Below are 16208 nucleotides of genomic sequence, written 5' to 3'. Positions count from 1 at the left end.
GAGACACAAGCAGAGGGAGAAGCAGAGGAGAAGCAGAGGGAGAAGCAGGCTCCATGCAGGGAGCCCGATGTGGGACTCGATCCGGGGTCTCCAGGATCAGGCCCTGGGCTGAAGGCAGCGCGCTAAACCGCTGCGCCATTCGGGCTGCCCGTGTGTATACCTTCCTACCCTGAAAGCTCTCTGAACCTCATACAAGTGGAGTTTTTATGGAGTTCGCATCATGTAGGCATGATCAGTTGATCACCCAGAAAATTACAAGGGTATCAGGAGCCCCGTGTCAGGACCAAAGACCAAATATTAGAATCAAAAAATACTGGGCCAAAGACCAAGTATTATTTTTATTTATTTATGATAGTCACAGAGAGAGAGAGAGGCAGAGACATAGGCAGAGGGAGAAGCAGGCACCATGCATCGGGAGCCCGACGTGGGATTTGATCCCGGGTCTCCAGGATCGCGCCCTGGGCCAAAGGCAGGCGCTAAACCGCTGCGCCACCCGGGGTTCCCAAGACCAAGTATTAGAATAAAATATGTTCCTAGTTCTTTTGTCACTTAGGAATTTACAAGGGTTTCAGGATCCCTGTGTCAGGAGGTAGGGGCATAGACCAATATATATTTTTTCTATTATCTCACATACTTTAAAAATACCTTGTAAGAGGGATCCCTGGGTGGCGCAGCGGTTTGGCGCCTGCCTTTGGCCCAGGGCGCGATCCTGGAGACCCAGGATCGAATCCCACGTCGGGCTCCCGGTGCATGGAGCCTGCTTCTCCCTCTGCCTGTGTCTCTGCCTCTCTCTCTCTCTGTGTGACTATCATAAATAAATAAAAATTAAAAAAAATACCTTGTAAGAGACGGTTAACTGTATTAATCATTAAGAACTAAATTATTAAGGTGAATGTATTAATGTTGTATATGCTTGGAAATGGAAAAGCAAAATACTAAAAATGGTATATTCTGGTTTAGAATCTGACCTTTAAGATTTCATTTGAAAAGAAAATAGAGCATTGCTGTTATAACAGGTACATTATGGTCTTAGTTGCACAGAAAAAACAAAAGACTTCCTTGTATAGATTTTCCAGGAGAATCAGGTGCCTATGTCAAATGTAGATTGCTGGCAACTTGCTCTCCTTCCATACAGAGATAAAGGCCACCAGGATGTCCTTTGGAATTCTACAGTAGCGTGTAGTGAAAGCTAATAAACCTGATATTTAATTGTATAACTTAATATTTCCAATTAGTAGCTAAATGACCTTGAACAAGTCATCTAACTTACCTGTTCACTATTTTCTTTCTTTTTTTTTTTTAAATTTATTTATTTATTCATGAGAGACACAGGCAGAGACATAGGCAGAAGGAGAATCAGGCTCCCTGTGGGGAGCCCAGTGTGGGACTTGATCCCAGGACTCCGGGATCACGACCTAGCCAAAGGCAGATGCTCAACCACTGAGCCACCCAGATGTCCTGCTGTACCCATTTTAAATGTATAGTTCAATGAGTTACATTAAGAGAATATACCTGTATAACCATTATGTATCAAGATACAGAATATTTCCATCACCATCAAAAATCCTTGCTATCCCTTTGCTGTCAACCGCCAACCTCAACCCCTGGCCACAGTCAAACATAAATTTGCTTCTCAGTTTTTTTGCTCAGTTTCTTTTTAATATTCATTGTGTTTTACCATGCATCAGCATTTCTTTTTATTGCTACGTAGTATTCTATCATAAGGGTGTACCACAGTATGTTTAGTAATTTACCTGTTACTAGACATTTGGGTTATTTCCAGTTTCTGGCTGTTACAAAGAAAATTCCCATAAATAATTATGGATAAATGCTTTCAAATCTCTTGGATGTATACCTAAGAGGAGAATTTCTAAGATATATGAAAAGATTATTATTATTTTTTAAAATAAACTACCAAACTGTTACTCAAAATGGTTGTATCATTTAATATTCCCACTAGCAATGCTAAGAGCTCTGTTTGCTCTAAATCCTCTCCTACACTTGGTAGCATCAATTTTTACCATTTTAGCCATTCTAATAGGTATATAATGGTATCTCATTGTGGTTTTAATTTGTATTTCTCTAATGACTAGGATGTTTAATGTCATTTCATGTGCCTGTTAGCCATTTATTTGTCTTTTTTGGTGAAATGTCTATTCAGATCTTTTATTCATGGGTTGTATTTATTGTGTTGTAAGAGTTTTCTATATATTCTGGATACAAAGCCATTATCAGATATACGTATTGAGAATATTTTCTCCCATGATGTGGTTTGCCCTTTATTATTTTTTTTTAATTTTTTTAAATTTATTTATGATAGTCACAGAGAGAGAGAGAGAGAGAGAGAGAGGCAGAGACACAGGCAGAGGGAGAAGCAGGCTCCATGCACCGGGAGCCCGACGTGGGATTCGATCCCGGGTCTCCAGGATCGCGCCCTGGGCCAAAGGCAGGCGCCAAACCGCTGCGCCACCCAGGGATCCCTGCCCTTTATTATTTTTATAATATCTTGGAAGAACAGTATAAATTTTGATGATACCCAGTTTATCCATATTTTTCTTTTATGGTTTGAACTTTTTGTATCTTATCTAAGAAATCTTTACATATCTCACCTGGGTGGTTCATTCAGTTAACCCTCTGACTTTTGGTTTCCACTTAGATCATCTCAGGGTTATGAGGTTGAGCCGCATGTTGGACTCTGCATTCAGTGGGGAGTCTGCTTGAGATTCTTTCTCTCCATCTCCTTCTGCCTCTTCCCCCTTCTCTCTCTCAAATAAATAAATCACTTATTTGAGAGAGAGAGAGAGAGCACAAGTGACAAAGGGAGATGGAAAGGGAGAGAAACAGACTCCCCACTGGGTGTGGAACCCTACATGGTGCTTCACCCTGTGACCTGAGTTGAAACCAAGAGTTGGAGGCTTAACCCACTTAATCCAGAATTCCCAGTAAATAAATCTTTAAAATAAAAAAAAGGAAAATTTCGCATATCCCTATGTGGCTATATTTCTTTCCCGTTTTCTTCTTGAATATTTATACCTTTAGCTTTTATGACAGGTCTGTGATCCATTTCTTTTTTTTTTTTCTGTGATCCATTTCTAGTTAAATGTTTAGTGTGAGATAGATGAGGGTTGAGATTCATTTTGAAAGAATGCAGATATCTTGTTCTAGGATTATTTCTTTTTGTTACCATTGTTAAAGTCATTTGACTAAATATGAATGGATTTACTTCTGGATTATAATCTGTTGCATTGATCTATGTGTCTGTCCTGTTCTATGTCAATGCCAGTTTTAATTTCTAGAGCTTTATATAAGTATGGAATTTCAGGAGTGAGTTTAACTTCCTTTTTTTTTTTTAAGATTTATTTATTTATTTGAGAGAGAGCACACGTGCACATGCTCGAGCGGGGCTGGGGGAGGGAGCGGAGAGAGAATCTCAAGCAGACTCCCCACTGAGCTCAGAGCCTGAAGCGGGGCTCAGTCTCAGGACCCTGAAATCATGACCAGAGCTGAAATCAAGAGTCAGACACTTAACTGACTGAACCACCTAACTGCCCCTTAGGAGTTTACCTCATTTAACTTTTTTTTTTTTTTTTAATGATGCTATTTATTTATTCATGAGAGACACAGAGAGATAGAGAGGCAGAGACACAGGCAGAGGGAGAAGCAGACTCCATGCAGGGAGCCTGATGTGGGACTTGATCCTGGGTCTCCATGGTCTGGCCCTGGGCTGAAGGCAGCGCTAAACTGCTGAGCCACCAGGCTGCACTCCATATAAATTTTAAAATCAGCTGGTCAGTTTCTACCAAAAAAGCCTGTAGGGATTTTGCTTGAGACTGCATTGAATTTCTAGATCAATTGGAAGCAAAGAATGTGACCTTGGGTGGATAGGCAGTAAACTGACTACATACACTGTATTGTCCTTCCTTGAAAGAGGCTCTTAGTGGAGCTTCTCCATGTTTTTTCAACAGTTATAGTGGTTGATAGTGTTGTTCAGATCTTCTGTATTCATACTGGGGGCTTTGGGTGTGTATGTATGTATTCTATTAATTACTGAGAAAAGTAGGTTACAATCTTACATTATGACTTACGGATTTATTTGCTTTTTCCTTTTAATTCTGTTAGTTTTTGCTTCATGTATTTTGAGTCTATGTTATGAGGTACATATTCATCTATAAAGGCTATATCTTACTGATATACTACTTTTATATCATTATGAAATTTCCTCATTTAATCCTAGAAATAATTCTTACATAATTTATTTTGCCTGATACTAATTTGGCCTCTCCAGCTTTCTCAGTTATTTTTCTCATGGCATATCTTTTTCCATTCATTTACTTTTTAATCTATTTGTATCTTCATTTTGTTTTTTATTTTTATTTTTTATTTGAGAGCGAGCACAAGCAGTAGAGAGAGGCAGCGGGAGAGGGAGAAGCAGACTCCCCACTGAGCAGGGAGACTTAGTGGAGTTCAATCCCAGGACTCTGGGATCATGACCTGAGCTGAAAGCAGATGCTTAACCAGCTGAGCCACCCCGGTGCCCCTGTATCCTTGTATTTAAAGTGAGCTTCTTAGAGTCGATTCTGAATTACTTTAGGGAAAATAGAAGAACTTTGCAACTCTTATCATTGGGGAAAGCTGGATGAAGAATACATAAGAACTCATACTATTTTTAATTCTATGTGAATCTAAAATTATTTCAAGAGTGTTTATAATTCCTTGTTGTTCATGCATTGTTAGTAGTAGCTTCGTTTAAATTCTTGTCTGGAGGATAGTGTGGCACCTGGGTAGCTCAGTGGGTTAAGCATCCAACTCTTGGTTTTTGTTCGGGTCAGGATCTCAGGGTTGTGAGATAGAGCCCCCACTGGGCATGGAGACTGCTTAAGATTCTCTCTCTCCCTTTCCCTCTGCCCCTCCTGGCCTCTCCCTCTAAAGCAACAACAACAACAAAAAGAAACAAAAAAAAATTAAAATTCTTGTCTGGTAATTCTAACATCTGTGTCAACTCTGTTGTTATCTGTTGATTGTCCTTACCTATCCTAGTTGAGGTTTTTCCTGTTTTTTTGTTGTTGTTTGGAATGAGGAATATACTCCTTTTGAATTGTATCAAGGACATTTTGGGTGTTATGAGACCTTGGTTCCTACTTAAATCTTCTTTATTAGTAGACAATGTCACCAGAAGAGGAGGAAGGGTGCCTCCTCTTTGCTGACAATCACCTTGTATCAGGCAGGAATGGTTCATAGGCTCAGCCTCAGTAGTCTTTGTAGCTGTAGCCCCTGGTGGGAGGGAAGAGGGCTACCATCTCTGCCCTCATTAGTGCAGGGTAGGGATGGTCAGCAAGTCTCTGTTCCCTATTACATAGCACCCAGTTAGTAGGGTTCCATCCTGCAGAGTTACTATCTTCCTATTCCTTTTGTTGGAGACAGTGTGTTTTTCTTGGGCCTTTTGTTTATCTTTGCTCGCAACCTGTTGTGGTTCCAGGTTGCAAATTGTTATGGCAGCGGGGGTGGGGGTGGGGGGGGGGGGGGGGGTGGGGGGGGTGGGGGGGTGAGATACATAGGTAACAAAATGTCTTCAGGGAATTCACTGTTAGGTTATCACTCAGGATGTGGGGTCTCTAGCCAGTTTGTCTTACTTTCTTCACCTCCGAACCTTATAGTAGTTACTTTTTTGTCTTTGGTCCAGGGTTTATAGTTGTAATTAGCAGGAAGAAAAGAGTAGAATGTACTTAACTCTACCTTATCTGGAACAAGACATCTCATACTGATTTTTAATATATGTTTCTGTGTTTTCTAATTTTATTTGCCCTGCTTATTTTGTTTTTCAGGCAAATGAAGATAAAACAATGTCTACCAACCTAAAATACCTTTCCTTGGGAATTTTAGTCTTTCAGACTACCAGTTTGGTTCTAACAATGCGTTATTCTAGGACTTTAAAAGAGGAGGGACCTCGTTATCTATCTTCTACAGCAGTGGTTGTTGCTGAACTTTTGAAAATAATGGCCTGCATTTTATTAGTCTACAAAGACAGCAGTAAGTTTTTTGGTTTTCTGCTTTTAAGTCCTTGCAATTCACTTGATTGTTTTGGTGTTATTTACATATGATATATACATAAATATATGTTGGTAACTACACATAAGAACACTATTGCCTTATCTACTATTGTCACAGTATTAAGAATATTTCAATATTTTTCATTTCTTTTTTTTTTTTTAAGATTTTATTTATTTATTCATGAGAGACACACAGACAGAGAGAGAGAGGCAGAGACACAGGCAGAGGGAGAAGCAGGCTCCATGTAGGGAGCCCGATGCAGGACTGAATCCTGGAACTCCAGGATCACGTCCTGAGCCAAAGGCAGATGCACAACCACTGAGCCATCCGGGCGTCCCTCCTTTTTTTTTTTTTTTTTTTTTTTTTTAAGATTTTATTTATTTGAGAGAGAGAGCATGAGTGAGTGCACATGGCATAAGTGGGGGGCAGACAGAGGGAGAGGGAGAAGCAAACTCCTTGAACAGGGAGCCCAACATAGGGCTCCATCCCAGGACTTGAGCTGAAGGCAGACGCTTTACTCACTGAGCTACCCAGGTGCCCCATATATTTTTCATTTTCTTAAGACAGTTTTAGTCTAGTAACAAAGATATTTTATTCTGATCTACATTATGATTTTTGTCTTCTGTTTAATGGAATAATTATGAAATATAGTTTCTTGCATTTATAATTGAGAATAAGAGTAAATTCTATAATTATGAAATGTAGAAATTTAGAGAAGTTATAATTAAAGTCAATGCTTTTTATTTTATTTCCTGCATTGGTTAGTCCAGCAGTGACTAATTTGACATAGTTTTTTTTGAAACAGCTTTATTGAGATATAATTCATGTACCATACAAGTCACAGATTTTGAAGTGTACAATTCTGTGTTTTTTGGGTATATTGCATTATTAATTGAAGTTGTAGTAAAATATATTTTTAGACATATATGTATATCATAAATTTTACAATTTATGAATTTTACCATTTTAAAGTATAATTCAGTGGCATTAATTGTATTCACAGTGTTTTTCAACAATCAGCACTATCTGTTTCTAAAACTTCCATCACACCAAGCAGAAACTCTATAACCACTAAGCAATAACTCCTCCCATTCTCCTTTACCTTTGCCATTTGGAAATCTCTAATCTACTTTCTGTCTATGAATTGGCCTATTCTAGATATTCTATCTAAATAGGATCATAAAGTGTTTCTCCTTTTATGTCTGGCTTATTTAACTTAATGTTTTCAAGGTTTATCCATATTGTAATATGTATCAGAACCTTATTCCATTTTATGACTAATATTTCATTGTATGTATATGTATGTGGGTATATATATAAAATTTTAGTCATTAATATATTCATGGGCACTTGAGTTTTCCCATCTTTGGTTATTGTGTATAATGCTGTAATGAACACTGATTAATACTGCAATAGATGTATAAGTCTCTGTTCAAGCCCTTGCTTTCATATCTATAGAGTATATACTTTTAGAGTGGAATTGCTTGGTCACGTGATAATTCTGGGTTTAACTTTTTGAAGAGCCACCAGGCTTTTCCACAGCACATTCACCATTTTACATTCCCACCACAATGTCCAAGGGTTCAAATTTCTCTACTTCCTTGCCAACACTTGTTAATTTCTATTTGTTTTTTTAAATTGTAGCACATCCTCACCAAAACTTGTTATTTTCCATTTACAAAAAAAAAAAAAAATGTATAGCTATCCTAGTAGGTATGCTGTGGTATCTTGTGGTTTTAATTTGATTTTTCCTAATGACTAAAGATGCTGAGCATCTTTTCACGTGCTCATTGACCACTTGTGTATATTTAGAGAAATATCTGTTCAAGTCTGCTTTCCATTTTTTAATTATGTTGTTTGTAAAAGTTGTTTGTATACTTTTGAAACTATCATGATGGCCAGTGTAGCTGTAGCATATTGATCTGGGAGGAGAATGAAACAAAGAGAAATTGAATTGGCATTTAGAAAACAGACAATGGGGACACCTGGGTGGCTCAGCGATTGAGTGACTGCGGTCCGCTCAGGGCGTGATCCTAGAGTGCTGGGATCAAGTCCCACATTGGGCTCCCTGCATGGAGCCTACTTCTCTCTTTGCCTGTGTCTCTACTCTCTCTCTCTGTGTCTCCCATGAATAAAGAAATAAAATCAACAACAACAACAAAAACAGACAATGTAGGTTAACTTTGTGGGCTAAAAATTTCACCATAAAAACTAAGGGAATAATTGAAATGTTTAAAATATGTCGTGTTTTGTTTTATTTTATTTTTTTAAAGATTTATTTATTTATTCATGAGAGACACAGAGAGAGAGAGAGGGAGAGACACAGGCAGAAAGAAGTAGGCTCCCTGTGGGGAGCCTAATGCAGAACTTGATCCCAGGACCCTGCGATCATGCCCCAAGCTAAAGGCAGATGCTCAACCACTGAGCTACCCAGGCGTCCTAAAATATTGTGTTTTACACACAGAAGGGCCAATGCAGTAGCCATATTGACAGCAGAGGGGATACAAGAATACGTTCAGGAAGTCATGTTTGGAAGCTATTGCACTAGTCCAGGCAAGACGATAATGGTGGCTTAGATTACATTGCTAGAGAAGAGGCAATGTTTATGAGATGTTGTTCTGTGAATGGGAGGTATATGCAAAACAGTCTCCAAAGGCTGAAGGAGCTCTAAGACTAAAGAAAAAGGTTGACAAATCCAGCTTGACAAGGGTGTCTTGGGTGGCTGCAAGAGGAGTAGATCTCTACAATACCACCTCCCTTAAGACTTGCTTTTATAGCTAGCCCCTAGAGGCTAGAGAGTACATGTTGGGGGACAGATCATTCAAGAGGAAAATGTTTAAGAATAGGTGTGGGTCAGTCATATCTCTAAGACAGACTGTGCATATTATATCGCAAGAGTGTTCTTAAGGGTGTGGTTAAACAAAAGGAAAGAATGTATGTGTGTGAGTGTCTGTGTGGTGTGTTGGTAGGAGGGGGGTCTTCATATCACTTCATATCACAGAATGATAGAATGATCATGGAAGATTTGTCCAAGGTGGTATTGATTTGGTTCACATGGATGTCTTTAAGCTACAGCTGATGTGACTTGCTAGTAGATTAGTTGTGTGAAGGTCAAGGAAATGGGGAATCTGGTCTGAGGAATAATTCCTAGGTTTTTAGGTTAAATTACTGGGTGAGTGCGTGCTGCAGTGAATGATATATGGACAATAAGTTAAGGGGAAATTAAAGTTTCTCTTTGGGCCATGTTAAATTTGAAATGCCTATAAGGCAATTAAATGGAGATATTAAGTAGTATAATTATGAATATGGGCTTTGTCAGCTTATATATGTCTTTAAAGTCAAGGATTGGATGAAGTAATTTACTAAATACTGAGAAGAGAAGGCCAAAGACTAAGTTCTGTAGCATTCCTGACATTTAGAGGTCAGACTGAGAAGGAAGAACCAGCAAAAGAAGACTGAGTGAGGGGCGCCTAGGTGGCTCAGTTGCTTAAGCATCCCTCTGTTGATTTTGGCTTGGTTCAATCTCATGGGTCCTGAGATCAAGCCCTGTGTCAGACTCTGCACTCAGTATGGAGTCTGCTTAAGCCTCTCCCTCTGCTCCTTGCTCCCCCGCCCCCACTTCCTCTCTCTCATAAATAAATAAATAAATCTTTTAAAAAACCAGAGTTTCACCTGTAAAACAGTCTAGATCTGGTAGTTTTTAAAAAAGAAGATGACTGAGTCACCAGTAAGGTAGAATAAAATTCATATAAATGTGGGGTGCCTGAGTTGCTTAGTCGATTAATCGTCTGCCTTCAGCTCAGGCCTTGATCTCAGGTTCTCAGGATTGAGCCTTGCATTGGGCTCCCTGCTCAGCTGGGAGCCTTCACCCTCTCCCTCTGCTGCTCCCCTTGCTTGTGCTTGCTTTTCCCCCCCTCTCTGTGTGTCAAATAAATAAATAAAATCTTTGTTAAAAAAAATCTATGTAAATGTAATAGGAATGATGAGAAAGTAGTGTTTTTGGAGAATGGAGGTATCCACTTATTTAGCATTGTAGATCCAAAATTATGTTTGACAAGTTGGCATTGTAGAGAGAGGTGATAAAACCAACTCTTAGTAAACCAAGTACAAATAGACATGCATACACAAAAATAAATTACAGGGACATCTGGCTGGCTCGGTCAGTAGAGTGTGCAACTCTTCATCTCAGGATCTTGAGTTTGAGCCCCACGTTGGGCACAGAGATTACTTAAAAAAAAAAAAAAAAAAAAATCCCAGTAGGTTAAAGATTGACATTTAAAAAGCAAAACTTCAGGACCTTGGTACTGTGAATTATTTCAAATAAGATACAAAAAAAAAAAAAATACAAAGGACTTGTTAAAAAATGGATAATTTGGGGTACATTTGAAAGAAAAGTACCTGTACATCAAACCAAGTGAGAAGATAAGCCAGAGATTGAGAGAAAATATTTATATCACATATAACCACCAATAATGAATATCCAGAATGTCAAAGAGCTTAAACAATTCAATAAGAAAAAGCCAAGCAGCTCAACAGAAAAGTGGACGAAAGATACAAATAGGCAATTTATAGAAGAGAAACCTGAATAGCCGAGAACATATTTAAAGATTTTAGGGGCACCTGGGTGGCTCAGTGGGTTAAACATTTGCTCTCAGCTCAGGTCATGTTCCTGGGGTCTTGGGATTGAGCCCTGGGTAGGGTAGGGCTCCCTGCTTGATGGGGAGCCTGCTTCACCCTATCCTTCTGTTCCTCCCACTCATGTTCTCTCTTTTTTATGCTCTCTCTCTAATAAATAAATAAAATCTTTTAAAAAAGATTTTAAAAAGATAAATACATAAAAATATATTTATATAAATATATAAAATATATAAATATAAATCAACCTCACTAGCAATCAGAGAAATAAAATTAAAGACACAGACTCAATTTTACTATCCTCAGATTGACAAAAATAAAAAGACTGACAATAACAGGAATTGGAAGGAACATGAAATAAGACCTTCCCTAAACTGCTGGTGTGAAAAATATGTGATAGCATTAATTATTTAAAATTAAAAATGTTTAAATTTTATTTTTTTTCTAAAAAATTTTTTTTTCTGCTAAATCTAAGAAAAAATCTTATAGTGATTTTTTTTTTGAAATGTTTTATTTATTTATTCATGAGAGACACAGAGAGGCAGGTAGAGACACAGACAGAGGGAGAAGCAAGCTCCATGTAGGGAGCCTGATGTGGGACTTGATCCCGAGAGTCCAGGATCATGCCCTGGGCCAAAGGCAGGCTCTAAACTGCTGAGCCACCCAGGGATCTTGGTAATTTTTAATTACATTTTATTTTACTATTATTATTTTAAGGTGAGGAAAGGATAATTATTAGGTATTAATCTTTAAACAATATTTTCATTTTTAAAAAGTTTCCAAGTTTAAGGTTGGGAGAGAAAATAATCTATGAAGTGTTATTATTGGCAAAGTAGTAGGATTCCTTAGATTTCTCCTGTATTTGGGGATTTATGTATCTTTTTTGTATTCCAGGACCCTGGGATCATCACCTAAGCCAAAGGCAGATGCTCAACCTGAGCCAACCGGTTGCCCCCCCCCCCCAGTTTTAAATTAAATTAAATTAAATTTTAATAAAATTGATTTTATTTATTTATTCATGAGAAACACACAGAGAGAGGCAGAGACATAGGCAGAGGGAGAAGCAGGCTCCTCAGGGAGCCTGATGCAGGACTTGATCCCAGGATTTGGGATCATGACCTGAGCTAAAAGCAGACGCTCAATGGCTGAGCCACCCAGGCATCCCTAGATCTAAAAGTATCTTAACATGTAGGCCTATTTCTATCTTCAGTTGAGAAAACTGAAGCCTTGAGAGAGTATGTAACTTATTCAGAGTTAATGATTTTACTCATTTCATGTTTTTTTTTTTTTTCTTTTTAAGAATGTAGTCTAAGAGCACTGAATCGAATACTACATGATGAAATACTTAATAAACCTATGGAAACGCTTAAACTTGCTATTCCATCAGGGATATATACTCTTCAGAATAATTTACTCTATGTGGCACTGTCAAATCTGGATGCAGCTACGTATCAGGTACTTAGAATATATTTCTAGTGGCTCTTTTAAGAAACAGACAAACAAACAATAATATTACCTGTTTTCTTTTTCAGGTTACATATCAATTGAAAATTCTTACAACAGCATTATTTTCTGTGTCTATGCTTAGTAAAAAATTAGGTGTGTACCAGTGGCTCTCCCTGGTAATTTTGATGACAGGAGTTGCTTTTGTACAGGTAACTATTCAAGCAAGATAAGTATACCTTTCATTTTATCACAATTTCAAAACCTTATTTATTGTGTATGGAGAATACGGTTCTGTTATTTGTTGAAGTGAGTAAATGCCTATTCTCACAATTGACATTTTTTGAGGGCTTCTTTTGAGCAAGATACTACATTGGGGCTGCAACTAATAATAAATAAATAAAAATCTGACTGACTTATTTCACTTAGCCTTATACTCTCTAGATCCATCTATGTTGTTATACATGGCAAGATTTCATTCTTTCTTTTTTTTTTTGATTTCATTCTTTCTTATGCCTGAGTCTACTCTGTATGTATATATGATTTCACTCATATATGACATTTAAGAAACAAAAAAATAAAGAAAAAAGGAGATAAGCCAAAAAACAGACCCTTAACCATACATGACAAACTAATGGTTACCAGAGAGGAGGCAGGTAGGGAGATATGGAAATAGGTGAAGGGGATTAAGAGTACACTGATCTTGAGTGCTGAGTAATATATAGAATTGTTAAATTACTATATTGTACATCTAAAACTAATATAAGTGGAATTTAAACAAAGGAATGAATGAATCAGTGAAATTCTTAAAATTAAAATAAATAAAAATAAAATTGTCTGACATTAAAAAATGAACAATCTAGTTAGGGAAATAAGATACTGTATATGAAATAAATCTGATTTTTATTGGATGTCTGAGCATTTGAGATTATTAAGCACTCCCTTTTTATTGTCTATCAGCTTCCCTGATAACCATTCTTTCCTGGTTCTTCTCATCTTTCAAATGTTTCTTTTTGGAGTTCCTTCCTGGGGTCTTCTTCCTTGATTCTTGATACTGGGGTTGCTGGTAGGCTTGTTATTTCCCTTAAATTATGTCTTTATTTTTGGAGACTTCATCCATTCTGTAGTTTTTAACACTTAAATGTTCATGGTTCCTTGGTCTATGTCACCACATATAATTTCAGATTTGTATATCTAAGTATCTGTTGGACATCTTAGCTTGCTGAGTCAATAGGACTTATAAACTAAGCATATCCAAAACTAAACTTTATCTGTTCCTCCACCAAACCTGTCTTGTTTCTATTTTTTCCTTCATTATTACTCTGCCTAGGAGTTGGCCTAGATTCTTCCTTCTGCCTGTATATATAATCGGTCACTAAGACCTTGCTGATTCTGCCTTCTTTTTTCTTTCTTAATATATTATTTATTTATTTATTTGAGAGAGAGAGTGAGGGAGCAAGAGCGTGCAAGGGAGCACAAGCAGGGGGGAGGGGCAGAGGGAGAGGGAGAAGCAGACTACTGGGCAGAGAGCCTGACCTGACCTGAAGGCAGATCCTTAACTGACTGAGACACCCAGGTGCCCCTGATTCTGCTTTCTAATGCTTCTTGATTCTTGTCTTAACTGTCTCTATTATCACTTCCCCAGTTCATGTCTTCTTTGTTTCTCACAGGATCATTTGCCTCCTGATTTTTTTTTTTTTTTTTTACTTCACTCTTACCCATCCCTTAAAACTCAAACTCCACATAGTAACCACTATGGTTTATCTAAAAACAAATCCAGTCATGTTAGTTTCTTGCCATCCAGAATGTGGTATATCTGTTACTTTCCCTAGAGTGTAGTATGTCTATCATGAATAAGTATATGTATATTTAAAACAGCGCAAGCATTTTTTAAAGCTATTTTTAAGTAACCTCTATACACAGTGTGGGGCTCAAACTTATAACCCCTAGATCAAGAGTTGCATGCTCTACCATTTGAGCCAGCTAGGTGCTGCTTGGATAATTTTATTTTTATTATTTTTTAAAGATTTTATTTATTTATTAATAAGAGACACGGACAGAGAGAAGCAGAGACATAAGCAGAAGGGAGAAGCAGGCTCCCTGCAAGGAGCCCGAGGCGGGACTCGATCCTGGATCCTGGGATCATGACCTGAGCCAAAGGCAACACCCAACAGCTGAGCCACCAGGCGTCCCTTGAATAAATTTTCTAGTAGTTATTTTTAAATGAATATTACAGAAATTTAACTTGTCATTTCAAACCCATATTTTCATAGATACTGCCAAGGATAAGCTAAAGTAGATATTATATTTTAAAAAGTGAGGGTTTTTTTTTTTATTTTTAAAAAGATTTTATTTATTTATTCATGAGAGACACAAAGACATAGAGAGGCAGAGACATAAACAGAGGGAGAAGCAGTTTCCATGCAGGGAGCCTGATATGGAACTCGATCCTGGGACTCCAGGATCACGCCCTGAGCCAAAGGCAGACGCTCAACCACTGAGCCATCCAGGCATCCCAAAAAGTGAGGTGTTTTAGATGAAAATATCAATTGTTCAGGTAGAACATGAAAAAAACATGAAGATGATAGTTTCAGGAACACTGATCTATAGGATAAAGCTCACAGTGGTTGACATGATACCATATGGACCTTCCATAATTACCACAATTCCAGACTCATTTTTGCTACTCTAACAGTTCACACTCTGAATTTCTACAACATAACTTCTTAGGAAGCTGTTTTGTGCATCTGTGCATTTACTTTTTTTTTCTTTTTTAGGGAATTTTTAGAAATTGTGAGTTGTAACAGTAATATCACAGGGGGAAACAATTAAAATGATTCTAAGGTTTTCTTTCAGAAGCTCTCCTCTGCAATCCCCAAGAATGGTATTGGTTGCACTTTTATCTTAAGGTCTGAGAGTGGACTCTAAAAATGCACTTTGTAAAATATAAGAACTAAACTCTGGTTTTGTTTTTCTTTTTGTTCAGTGGCCCTCAGATTCTCAAGAGCTTGATTCTAAGGAACTGTCAGCTGGCTCTCAGTTTGTAGGCCTCATGGCAGTACTCACAGCATGTTTTTCAAGTGGTTTTGCTGGGGTTTACTTTGAGAAAATCTTAAAAGAAACCAAACAATCAGTGTGGATAAGAAACATTCAACTTGGTAAGTTTTAAGTGCTTTCTAATATGATTTTTTTAAATGATTATATTGTTAGATTTAAATATTACTACATATCGTTAAATAAATAAGCCACTCATGAAATCTGCCATTGATACAAATACCTGGCAAGATTTTTGCCTTTTAAAAAAAAAAAAAAAAAAAAAAAAAAAAGATTTTTGCCTTTTAAAACATTATATTTTAAATGAATGCCTTTTACTGAAGAATATGGAATTTTAAGCCTATGACATAAGGGTGTACATAGCCTGTTTCGGTCCTCACTATTTGAAGACTTAGGAACTTTATTCTTGATTGCTCAGTTCTTAGAGAAGATGTTACAAATAACCTATTTTCCTCCTGGAAAAGGAGATTAAAATACTTGGCAATTTCAATTATATGATTCAGTGCTATCAACTGTTATCACGATTTGGTATATCAAATACCCATGATATACATCTTAAATACCTTACAATTTTACTTGTTAATTTTACCTAAGTGAAACTGAAAAAGAAAAAAAAAAGATACTTAAATGGAGAAAGTTTGAAATGATGAAATTTTCATCTTTGTTTTAAAATCTTTTTGTTTGTTTGTTTGTTTTAAAATCTTAATACAGGGGTGCCTAGGTGGCTCAGTAAGCTGCGCGTTTGCCTTTGGCTTAGGTCATGATCTCAGGGTCTTGGGATCAAGCCCTACATCGGGCTCCTTGCTCAGTGGAGAGTCTGCTTCTCCCTCTACCTCTCCGCCTGTTCATTCTCTCTCTTTCTTTCTCTCTCAAATGAATAAATAAAATCTTTTTTTTTTGTTTTTAATCTTACAGCTTTTATTTTAAAATGTTGTTTTAGAGATGCCTGGGTGGCTCAGCAGTTGAGGGTCTGCCTTCAGCTCAGGGTGTGATCCTGGTCCTGAGATCGAGTCAGGGAGCCCGCCTCT

General features: G+C 37.5%; 1 protein-coding gene across 1 annotated transcript in view; it reads left to right on the top strand.

The window, feature by feature from the left end:
• The window catches only part of SLC35A3 (solute carrier family 35 member A3), a 51337-nt gene that overhangs the window by 23439 nt on the left and 11690 nt on the right, over window positions 1-16208 (top strand). The window contains 4 exon segments of the mRNA NM_001003385.1: window positions 5823-6027; window positions 11984-12138; window positions 12216-12338; window positions 15113-15284. Coding sequence (NP_001003385.1) covers window positions 5841-6027; window positions 11984-12138; window positions 12216-12338; window positions 15113-15284 — 637 coding nt within the window. The 5' untranslated portion in view covers window positions 5823-5840.

This window comes from Canis lupus, chromosome 6, assembly GCF_011100685.1.
Source record: "Canis lupus familiaris isolate Mischka breed German Shepherd chromosome 6, alternate assembly UU_Cfam_GSD_1.0, whole genome shotgun sequence".
Lineage (NCBI taxonomy): Eukaryota > Metazoa > Chordata > Mammalia > Carnivora > Canidae > Canis > Canis lupus.
Note: the sequence above shows the minus strand (reverse complement) of the source record. Positions and strands in the feature narration are given on the sequence as shown.